Genomic DNA, 12,614 nt, shown 5'->3' on the forward strand with positions numbered 1-12,614 from the left:
TAAAGTCAAATTGTATATTTGGTCATGTTTCTCGGTTACCAATGAGGGTTGGGATTTTAACAACCAAATGTTATGTTGAACTTATCAATTTGTTTTTGATGGGTAGAGTAAAGATGAGACCGAGGAGTATTTGGATGGCACCAGAGAATGGGATTTTTAAGTTAAATTTTGACGAGAGTTCTTTGAGTAATCCATATTTGGCGGGCATTGAGGGTATATTATGTGATTGTTTTGGAGATGTCATCTTCTCATATGTTGGCCCTATTGGTTTAACCACGGCTAACCAATCGGAGTTATTGGCTTTGCTCTAAAGAATTACAATTTTTATCTCTAGAAACCTTGGGAGTAGCTGCATTATTGAAGGCGACTCTTTGAATTGAATTAGATGGTGTAAAAAGGAGCTGCGTAGCTTTTGGAAACTGAGGTCTAATTGGTTGCTTGCTTCTTATGTAATTTTTTTTTAGTATATTTGTTTAATAAAGTAAAAAATATTTAGCAAAAAAAAGAAAAAAAAGATCAATGGCAATGTCTATTTTCACAATTGCCATAAAGGCAAGTGCCATAAAGGCATGACTAATATTACCAGGTAGGGATGGCAACAGGGTCAAGGCAAGTCGATCTGAACCTGAACTAAGACCGGGACAGGGACCAAGACCGGGGCCGAGACCGGGACCGGGTCTTGGTCAAGTCTGGGTCCATATTTTGGACCTGGTAGATCAGGTTTGGGTCCAAATGAGTTGGAACTGACCTGAACCATGACCCGATCAGACCCGTTGCCAACCCCATTACCAGGCATCCAAACATGGCTTAGATTTGAATAAATTGAAATCCCGAGGTCAACCGGCTAAATGTTCCTCCAGTAATAAATGTGAGACAACTGAACGCCTTTGCTGAAATATCACGCTGTGACAATTTTTGCATTAACCATGGATTGCTGGATTTCACTCTAGCTACACTTTTAAGTGGGGTGGGAAGAAAAAGGGCTAGTTTGGATTTGGGATAATTTGGTGTTTTATTTTCAAGGATTAAGAGCATAAAATGCCAAAAAAAAAAAACAAAAAAACAAAAATGGTCTTTTGACTTAAATAAGACCCAACTGAGAGAGAGAGAGAGAGAGCCTTTTTTTCCCCGTATTTGGATGCAATATTATTTAAAATACAAATAATCTTAAAATGAACTAAACTGACACCCAACCAATAGAATAGATATGACATTTAGATGATATGTTAAAAAGGGAATAAGTGAATAGCATGCTTCTCTAATAAAGAAAATACAATGCTCACTTTTATTGCATTAATAAATGTCAAATACAACACAATATATCAATACAGCAGCACTGAAGGCCCATGAACACTTCTTCATGGACCAAGAACCTTGGACCTGCGAATTACAATGATTATAAATTTTAAAGATTTGAAATCATAAATATTTAATATTGAATAGATTTATTTAATTCATTTTGATATTATTTGCATCAATAATATATGGCTTTGCAAGGAATTTCACTACACAACTGGCAATTCATTGGGGTCGAAGATACGATTGTGGCAGCTTGAGTCACAGGGATAAGCACAATCGATCTTTTGAAAAGGACTACGATCATAGAACCAGTCCCCAACTGCTTTGGCAATGGACTGCAAAAATAATTTTAAAAGATTACCAAAACTGAGCCTCTCATTTTTTAGAACAGCACAAAATTTTAGTTCAACTTTTTATATAACGCTGCACATTCTCTCTCTCATTTCGGAAGTTTTATGATATTACAATATCACTTAAGGTAGCCCAAGTTTTTATTATGATAGTTGAGCTTCATAAGAAAATCAGTAGTGATAAGAATATAAACTTCATCACTTACCGTACCACCCAGTACTGGCGAGTCGTCCCTTAGCCATGTTTCTTGCACCTCAGATTGGCAATGTGCATAACAAGAATTTATAAACTTGCCTATAGATGGAGAACTCCCCACTCCTTTCAAGGCACTAAGGAATTCCAACCTAAAATCTGTAACACACAAATGTAATATATACATAAGAAATGTATTATGTATTACCATGTGGGAGGTGTGTATGTGTGGGAGAGAGAGAGAGAGAGAGAGAGAGAGAGTCATAACAATAACCTTGAAGGGTTTGTAGTTGACTAGCAGTGCATTTTTTTATATCAAGCTTGCAATTGTGCCATGTGCCATGAGGATCAGCCACTCCTGGGGCAAGGGTGTTTTTTACCTAGAAAATAAAATTTGGATAAAAAGAAGTACTCATGAGATGATATACACTCATCCAGGACTGCACTATGTGAGACCAGTAAAGAGAAAGGGAAGTATACACTACATAATAACCAGCTGGTGCATGGGTGTATGGTACACAGCCAGTGTGAGCCAGCACATCCTCTGTTGTTTCTCAACAATGGACAGTGGAGATTAACCACACACAGGTGGCCACTTGCCATAGGGAACCACAATTGATCTCAGCAGTCTGTCCTTGAGAATAGGCTGGGGCGACCCAGCTGTGTGCCATACACCATACACAAGCTGTGAATGGAATGCTTTCTCTAAGGAAAGTATTTACTACCTGCCATGAGTCATAAGCTGCGTTCAACAGAAAGAAGGGTGTACGGATACCTTGTGCCATGTATTGTGGGAAGAAGCACTGCATGTAGCTTAATTCTCTTCATCAGTAAGATGTATGAAATGCAAGGAGTGTTTTGGGGAAAAGAAAACCCAAACGCCCCTTGTTGGCTAAGTAATCAACTGAAGCAATGAGAAGAAGAAAGGGGCATTTGGCTTACCAGACTTGGTTTCAACCTTGAAGTGCATGATTGTGGCAGATTCTTAGCTGAATCCTGATAAGCAAAATAAAAAGCTTAGAATCGAAATTCATGGACAATAAATTTTTTCCATTTTTCTTTTTCTTTTTTCTGGAGATATCTAATGGATTGTTAATAAGATTATTTAACTTTCCCATAACAACAACATGCAAATGTAGAATCTCACACGACATAAATGCACATGGATTAACCCACAGGGAAATTGATCCATTCCTCATTTAAGCTTACATGAATGTGTCACAAAAATCCACATGTGTATGTGTGGCAGAAAGAGAATTTGACAATGAGAAAGAAAGCTATCAAAAACTTCACAAGTAAATCATATTTGTCCTTTCCAAGGGAATTATTCTATGAAAAAATATCTGGTGACTTCGGTCACCATGACAGTGTGTGTCTCCAAACTCCTGAACCTTTCAAACATATTCTGAGGAGTTTTATGTTTCTTTACATGCTGCTCCAATTCATCTAAATGTGGCTAATGTGATGCACACTTTGTAGACATGTACGGTGAGATTTCTAGGTTTCAAGATAAATAGCATGTGGGGTCTCCAAGTGTTTGCTAGTAATGCAGAGCAGACGATTAAATGTCAATGAAGAGCCATATCAAGAACAAAATCATCAACATGATTAGACTACTCATCGTTGGACACAAGTAAAAATCCAATTTCACCACACTAATTTGGGTTCTGGTTATAAGCGCATGGTATACATATCCTCTGCCCTAGAACATGGACACCACATTATTAGTAACCTCTAAAAGGAGCTCCTGAGCTCACTGCTCTCACACCTGTCAAAATATTTGATGTACTCATCGGGGTACTCACTTGTAACTCCAAATGCTTATTCTTCAAAAAAGATAAGGTTGCCTAGTTAACAAGAATATCAACATATGATGTGTATTATTGTATTCAAGATATGTACAACCGCAAACAACACAGATTCATGAATGCATGTAAAAAAATATGGAAACACTAGTTTATTCTTCAAGAATTATTGTTTCCACATTTTGCATGTTACTATTAAAGAAATCATCAAAATAAACTATAAATATGATGGGCATTACTCCATCCATGTGTACAAGTGTTTTCCATACCTTGGAAACAGAAGAAGAAACTTACATGTAATGTTACCACATCATCAAAGAAAGATTGTATGTGATCTGCTTGTGAAACATCCTTTCTGTACCATAGAACTCAGAAGCTTTAATTTTAAGATTCAATCATCATCGGTACCATCATATTCTTGGTTGGTACATATTGGTAGAAACATTTGAGTCTTGAGTCTGAAGAGGTTCCAAAAGAAAGAAAAGGCTAAGAACTTACGCATTGATAAAGTAACCAGCATCAGCAACGCATTTTACTTTCGCACCTATAGGGAGAAGAGCACGAAAACTGTCACAGTGGAGTATGGAAGTCAATCCACCAGCAGAGCAGCCAGAAAGAATAGCCTGTAACCAATTCTTGTGATTAGCCATAGAGGGGTAGTGGATCATAGTCATAGTCGTATTGTGTTTGGGAGATATACATTTTCAGCATTACGCATTCCTTTTGCTAATAGGTCTTCAATAACAGCAAGCCATATCCTTCCTCCCCTGAAATGAAGCTTAGTGGCCTGATTGGAAAGATACATATCAGCAAATACAAAATATCCGTATAATTGGAGAAATAGTACAGTAGCACAATATTTTCTCTTAGAACATATTTCATGACATCAACTTGAAGGGAAATGATACTATATATATTATATGGATGGTACTTTTTCCATAGCCCATTGCATTATCATTATAGTATGCTTTCCCATACTAAAAGTTATGACATTTCTCAGGCAGCTGGGGATTCAGATTACTCACTGGGTCCACTTCCTCCACATCGCCAGTAAATGATGCTCCATCACAATATCGGACCTTGACCCTATTCCAATTATAAAAGTCTGGAAATGGTACCATGATCAGTTTGGAAGAAATAGGTTGCAAACAATTGCACTTGAATGAAAATACACCACCCTAAACCAAAACCTTGAACTGACTAACAAAGAAAATATAACTAACATAATTGTGAGACCTTCCTGATTCCCAGAAATTGATGAAGACATCCACACTTTCAAAAGGTAAATGAGATATCCTAGATAGTTTCTCTCTTTATTTCAGAAGATCAACATACAAGCATTTTGTAACAAAATCAGACGGCCACTAAATTACAACACATCATTTCCAATGGCTTGCAAAATTTAGAGACATGAATAGTTTTCTTGTCTTTTAATATGGGACTTGGAATAAGTTCAGATACATAGCAGCTCTTAAATTATGCAATACTCATCCAAAAGTAATATAAAACTCTCATCACAACTTCTTCGAAAGCAGACTTATAGAGACAAGGGGATACCAAATAGAAATTATCGAAAGAAGGGAAACTTATAAAACTATAAGGGAAGCAAAGTCCCTATACCTGGATTCATTGATGCTTTGTTGCCTAAGAGCCCTGAAAATGCAAGTTGCTTCACCATTTGGTTAGACGAACCCAAACGTGTGTTTTTGCGTGAGAAGCAAGTTGTAACATTGCTACACCATCCCCCTCCCTGAAAATTGAAAACCCTATGCATACATAAGCCATTTATGATAAGAATACTCCTATCAACATTAAATGGATCAAAAAAAGTAAGAAGCCTTGAGAAAACTCCTAACAAAGAAAGGATCTCTGAAAAACAATAGGTAAATCATAAAGGGAGGCCCTCCCATGCTCATTAATAAAAGGAAAAGAATAAGAAGAAGGATTTGCTAGCTAGCAAAAGTGTGAAAAGAAAATGGTTCACCTCGACATGAACAAGCCAATTGTTAATTCCAGAGCCAGAGCCCTTGTCAAGATGATAAGCAGGAGGGCTCCCATCCAAGCAAACTGCATCAAAATTCAGACGCAAATTGAAATCATAATAAGACCAAACAAATTATCGTCTACAGAAAGGGGAACAAAAAAAATTTGCTTAGTTAAACATGAAGAGCTCAATCATGACTTTATTCCAATTTTCAATATGAGAATAATGAAGAATAATAAATCACAATTGGAAGAGATAATTAACATAAGAGCATGATATACCTGCTCCTTTTGCTACTGCAGTTGTGACGTAAGTAATGTCCACAAAGAATCCATCTGCTTTGAGTGAAATTACTAAAAATACCAGGAGCTTTAGGCATCCATTACGTTGTCGATCCATCTCACAGATTGTCTATCAAAAATTTTTTAATGCAGTTATACACTTCCATTGCCCTTCTTTATTAGAAGGCCTAAAATGTACTGATAAAAATCTTCTATTTCACACAGATTCACTTCAAGGTTCCTTTCTATTTATTAATAAAAAATATAGGTTCAAGATTCATATGAAAAATAATCTTTCACACAAATTACTAATAAATAGATAATATTACCATAAAAATAATAGAATCAATAAGCAATTCTAGCTAAATTGCCGATAAAATTCTTCACTTTGAATTACAAAAAATAATCAACAAAAAATAATCAACATCCATGGCCAAAAGAGGCACCTTGTACAGAGAAAAATGTTTATATATCTAAATCTACGGAGAAATCCTAATGGTATATAGATACATGTCAATAAATAGTTCAAATAAACTGATAATATTCTCTATTCTATTCTGATAATAATAGTTGAGTGCATTGTCAAAAAAAGATAAGAATATTTGAGTGTTTTATCGTGGCAAAAGAAAATTTATTCACATAAATGCATTTATACGACTAAATATAATCCTATATTTCACACTCCAGAAGCTTAACTTAATAGTTTCCATTGAAACGATTATTGAATAATTAATTGAGTATTACCTCTCTCTACTCCGAAATTGCTGAAATAAAACATTTGCCAAATAGTCGATTCAGGGAAGTTTCCGCCAATGATTTTCTTATAGTCTTTCAAAAAAAAAAAAAAAATTGAAACTTCAACAATTTTCTGCAAATAATGAAGTTCTTAAAATCTCTTAAAGGTTAAAATTCAGAATTTCGTCCAAACACATCAGAAAAAAGAAATAAATTAAAGGACAAAAATGCAAAAATCCGCATTCAATGAGAAAAATTCGCCACACATTAAGGTACCTGCTGGGGACTTTTCAGCTGAATACAAAATAAAAACATTTCAGAGTAGAAAAGGGAAGTACAAAAAGAAATTTAGCTCAAATTATAAATTTTTAAATAAAAACAAACAAATACTAGCTTAAAAAGACTCCTGCACTGAAAACCGAAATTCACCTGAAACATTTTTTCCTTTGGGTAAATTACCTGAAACAGCTAAATTAAGAGGCCCAATCTTCGCCGGAAAACTCCCTGTAAAATATGCAGACAAATCTCTATCTAGGCCAGAAAATTCTCAGGAATCTCGCCGGGAAAACCAGTGGCCCGGAAAATGAAAGAAAAAATACATAGAAGAATCACAGATGGGCATGGAATTTATAGCGGTTTGATTAAGAGATCGAAGTACAGAGGTGCTCATTAATTATTCTGAAACTTATTACGCAGAGTAAATTTTTTTCAGTCGAAATATGGGTGAAAACAACGGTGAAAATAAAAAAAATAAATAAATAAATAAATAAATAAATAAATAAAAATAAAAATAAAAATAAAAAATAAAAAATAAAAAATAAAAAATAAAAATAAAAAAGATATGAAAATGGAATATGGAAAATGGTGTTTTACAGTTGCCGTAAAAAGTTGTTGCCGTGGTGTCTTTTGCGACATTGATCGCTTTGGGTTCATAAATTACTAATAAATTGTTAAAATAATGTTTTGCAAGATCTGGACTAATATTGTCCCTGTAGATTCTGAAAATGCCAAGTAAGGCATTTTTCTTATCTATCAGTAGTTAATTAGTTAAGTTTGTTTTTGCACAACTTTAAACAATCCAATTAAGAAACACATCTAAATTTTATCATAAAATGTAATTTTTATATAAAAAATTCTTATGATGGATTGAGAATCTATTTTCATTTCTAATTATAAAATTTCAAACTTTAAATATGGTTCAAATCAAGTAGATCTATAAACACATGAAAATGTTGAAAATGAACTTGAAATCTTTTTCTTTTCTTTTCATATCAATTAGAGGGTTTTCCAACATCCAAACAATATGTTATGGTGGATTTTTGAGGTGCATCTTTAATTTCTATATTTTAAGATTGCAATGTTATTTAAACTTTTCCTATTAATTAATGACTTTTAGTGGATAATAAAATAAGGGTATGGTTTCTATAAAGTTGCAACCTTAAACAATAGAATTGAGACGCACCTCTAAATTTTATGATGACATGGAATTTTGGTGTAAAAAATTCTTAAGATTATCTCAAAATCTATTTTTATAGCTAATTATAAAATTTTAAACTCCAAAAATGGTTAAAGTCAAGTAGATCTATAAACATATGAAAATCTTGAAAGTAGAGGGTCTAGATCATGTGTTACAAGATACACTATTTCTGGAACTCAATATATATATATATATATATATATATATATATATATATATATATATATATATATATATATATATATTTCCTATATGCATATATCTTGTTGTCGAGATAATCAATTGAAGGGTTTTTCAATATTAAAATAATATTTTTTAATGGATTTTTTAGGTGCATTTGTAATTCTATATTTTAAGGTTGCAACCTTATATAAACTTTTTTCATAAAATAAGCGGAAAGCTCACCGTGCTTGTGTCATTAAAGGAAAAAGAAAAAGAAAAATAAGAGCCCATGTTTTCCACAAGTATAAATTTGCATTAAAGAAAATGGTTAAATAAGACATCAATCTTCTATTTTTGAAGTAAGGTACACATGAAAAACCTATATGAAAAGACTGTTTCTGTATTAGAAAATCCTCAAATTGATTATCTAGATCTCTCGAGATACATGAATATAAAAAGAAAAATAATTTAAAATAACAAAAATAATGTATCTTATAGTATATTATCTAGACCATCACTTTTTAAAATTTTAGTAGTTTATAGATTTGAACAATCTATATTTTTCTTTTTTAGAATTTTAGATTTCATAGTTAAAAGTAAAAATAGACTTTCATCCCAGGCTTTCCAACACAGAAACTACATCTTTTAACATAGTTTTGAGGTGCGCCTTACTTTAATTATTTAAAAGTAATGCCTTATACAAGCTTCATTCTTGGATTACGCCCCGTTCACCATTAAACGGAACAAGACATAACAAACACATTGATATTAGAAGTATATAACATGACGGACCTGCTTTTTATGAGTCCCCCCACTCATACTATTTTCATGCAGGCTCCCTTGAACACCCATTATTTCTATTGATCTTGGATCCAAATTTATAGTGATTCATGATCAACACTATAATGATCATGAATATAAAAAATAAAACAAATAAAATAGAATTTTAAAATATTTTTATTATAATTATTTGCTATCCATTGGATAGGAATCTTTAGTTGTCGAAGTTATATTAAAAATGGACGTTTATGATTGTGCGGGCTACTGAATCCCCCGACTCACAAAACATTTTTCATAACTTAAATCAATTCATATTAGTCAAACATACGAACAATAAAATGACGCATCCTATGCAAAACTTCACTGTTTATTTTTATCCTACAAAACCCCAATATTACCAATATAGTAGACCCGATTCCCTCCTGAGCAAGCTCAGGACTCCATTTTTTTTTTTTTTTTTGGGGTGAGGTAGTGGGGAGAAGGCCCTTACTCTAAGTAAGAATTGACCTTAAGACTTAGCATTGCAAATTATCAAGTGTTAACCAATTAAGCCCGAGCTCTTTTTTTAAAATGTGGTAGGACAAGTCAGTGAAGATTTGGCCCTGACCCTTTGATAAAAATAGAGTTAGAGGCTTCATCACGAGACTCAACAGTATTACCACCCAAACCCCAATCTCATGACTCATCACAACTGAGGATTACCCTTTAAGTTTAGTGAAATAGAATATTGGAAACTCGCTATCTTCCTTGATTTAATAATATAAAGTTTTGTAAACAAAATTAAAATCAATTTAACTTGTCATTCATTTTCACAATTATGAGGAAAAAGATGCATGTTGCATTGTCATGTGTCTGTGTCTCAATGTGGAACAAGGGTATGGGGTGTTAGATTCTTCGAGCTTAGTGTGTGACGCCGGTAGAACGTGTCTGATTCCTAGTGCCATGAAGAAGAGACTTCCAAGTATTTTTTCTCACATGTATCTTGTGGATTCAATCTGTTTCCGGCATTTGTAATTTTTATGATCTTAATAAAGCTCACACTTACTCAAAAAATAGTATAATGAAGAAGAGGATTTGGCTATATGGCTATATTACGAGAAAACAATTAAATTCAATAATATTTTACTAATATATTATTTTGTGATAAGTACCAAGAAATAAACAATTACAACTTAGTTGGCAGAATCCATCTATTGTTTTAACACTTCATAAACATTTTTCATAGTTCCACCCTTCTACTCAAAACATAAAGGGCGTGGATTGTATAGGGCTGAGGCCCCAAACAATCAAAGTAAGTCGCACTTTTAAATAGTGTCGGAAAATATTTTTTGGTACCAGAAATCTTTATGATGGCTTGAAACTTTATTTTCATATCTAATTATAAAATTCAAAGCTTCAAAGATAGTGTACATCAAACAGACCTATGAACACTTTAAATTTCTTGAAAATTGATAGTCAAAAAATACAATACACGATGGACTGTTTCCATGACTTGAAATCTATTTTTTCTTATATCTATACATTTTGAGCCCGAGATGATCAATTTGAGGATTTTTTGACATCAAAATAACCATTTATATTGGATTTTGGAGGTGCACCTTAATTTAATTGTTTAGGGCCTCACCCTTATATAAACGTTTTCCAAACATGAAAGACGATCAAGTCTCCGAATGTAATTAATTAACAAACAACCATGAAAATTTAGGAAAAATTGAATATGTTTATCTGTACGTGTGTCAATATGTGTCAAACACAAGTACTTCATAGGAACATATATGTAATGCATGTAAAAGGGGAAGAAAATGGGGAGGAGGAATGAAAGAGTAGCTAATATTTAACGAAAATTGTTTCATGTGGGTTGGACCACATTTCTATATATGTGGTTCAGAAAGTGTAAAGCATCCATCTTAAAGATAGATGCAAGTTGATGTTCCATCTAAAAACAATGGAAACTAACGATCCAAATGTTTTCTTACTAGAATTAGTATTTTTAATTTTTAAAATTTATTTATTACATGTCTTTAAAAGTTAAGTCTTAAAATCCATCTCAAAAATAGATTCATTCATAGGCCCGCATTTCTACATATACGAACTTGGCCGCATAGAAACGGGGTCCAATATTTAATACTCATTCTTATTTATTATATGGCGGCCTTGTGATGGGTAGGTTTCAGGTGAAACAAACATAAGAGAATGAATGTTATACAAATAATATTGAATAAGGTTGAGCGGAAGAGGAAAATCGGATTTCCTTGTTAGCTATTATTACCCTCCTGAACAACATAAAGAGGAAGATGCCATTTTGAGCATGACTTTTAAGGAGCCATAAAGGATCTAGAAAGAAAGGTTTAGGCTTTCCTGGTTCATCTTTTGATGTAAAAAGGTTTGGTGGTGCTGTGGGAGCATATTGTGTATTTGGTTCTTTAGTTAAAAACTTAATTCTCATGTTATGACTATCTTTTTGGAACCTAAATTTTGAGGATGCAGCATCTAGAACCTAATAACTGACCTCAACGAAAGAAAAAAATAAATAAGGCCTCTAATGCCACAAAATATTTTAACGTTCCAAGATTTAACAAGAGCTGTCCAATTTTCGGAGTGCAAGATCACTTAAAATCGAAAAGGTTCTGGAAAATAATCATCTGATGATACTTTCATAGATGCCAAAATTTTGGATCAATAGAATCCTCCCAATTTATGTCTTTTGCTCGAAGGAGTTTTTCTACAGAATGCTCCCGAGGGAGCATGCTACAAATTCAGGAAAACTTATATAATGGGAAAATAACTAAACAATTATTTCATCAAAACAAGAGTCCGATTGAAATTTGGGTCAAATAGATAATTTAATTTATCAAGTAATATAGAAAGATATAGACAGTTTGCTATTGATTATGACATGAACAAGGGGCCAACAGACTACTATTGATTTGGGTACTTTATATGTTTTGCTGTAAAATAGATTATATACATATGGATAAGGAAAATCTAGAAAGATTCGATTAGCGAATTGTTTAATCCCACACATATATTCTTTCATGCCTTATTTAATAAGACATATAATTGTACATTATACTTTACTGTGTAAATAGTTGGAATAAAACTCGGACTCTACGGTGCAAATAGTTGGAATAAAACTCGGATGATGATCTGTTTGAGATGCATGCACCATTGAACTCCGTCGTGGTACCCCAAAATTAAAAATACATCTCACTAGACGTAGACATATTTTTACTTGAGAATGCCTCATTAAATTTGAGCCATCCATAATGCAAATATAAACATATTCTTGACATGACGCGTACTTTGTTCTTGACCGGAAAATAAAATTAAAACATATTTGTGGTGGACATCATGAATCCATACTTTGCTGTACACTCTTAAAAAAAATAAAAAAATCAGAGTGCATATAATATGCTCCTGCGGGAGCAATACTGCATATATAATCCCTCGGTCAAAACACCTAACCAGGTTGATTTTTTTTAGTCTAAAAAACTGTAACCATGTAAATAAGGAAATGTTTATATAGAGCCGAGGCTCTAAACAATCAA

The 12,614-nt window shown here is 33.2% G+C and overlaps 1 protein-coding gene across 3 annotated transcripts; it reads right to left on the reverse strand.

Annotated features, from left to right (window-relative positions):
* Positions 1-1,262: 1,262 nt before the first annotated feature.
* LOC18422696 (pectin acetylesterase 8) lies at positions 1,263-7,248 on the reverse strand. Of its 3 annotated transcripts, none has more exons than XR_016051170.1 (13): positions 7,107-7,248; positions 5,913-6,042; positions 5,632-5,714; positions 5,268-5,397; positions 4,673-4,752; positions 4,348-4,434; positions 4,192-4,270; positions 3,942-4,105; positions 2,785-2,838; positions 2,568-2,645; positions 2,117-2,222; positions 1,856-2,001; positions 1,263-1,634 (listed from the first exon to the last, which is right to left on the reverse strand). XR_016051170.1 is itself a non-coding variant. In XM_006878602.4 (13 exons), the coding sequence occupies exons 2-13, from the start codon at positions 6,028-6,030 to the stop codon at positions 1,506-1,508; spliced, it is 1,197 nt and encodes a 398-aa protein (XP_006878664.2). In that variant the 5' UTR covers positions 6,031-6,042; positions 7,107-7,248; the 3' UTR covers positions 1,263-1,505. The 3 variants fall into 3 exon arrangements, 2 of the variants coding, with proteins under 2 accessions (XP_006878664.2, XP_020523728.2); XM_006878602.4 differs by having other exon boundaries at positions 3,942-4,002; positions 4,146-4,270; XM_020668069.2 differs by having other exon boundaries at positions 3,942-4,002; positions 4,146-4,270; positions 6,657-7,152.
* Positions 7,249-12,614: the final 5,366 nt, after the last annotated feature.

This window comes from Amborella trichopoda, chromosome 3 (genome assembly GCF_054954075.1).
Source record: "Amborella trichopoda isolate Santa Cruz 75 chromosome 3, AtrichopodaSantaCruz75HAP2 v2.0, whole genome shotgun sequence".
Lineage (NCBI taxonomy): Eukaryota > Viridiplantae > Streptophyta > Magnoliopsida > Amborellales > Amborellaceae > Amborella > Amborella trichopoda.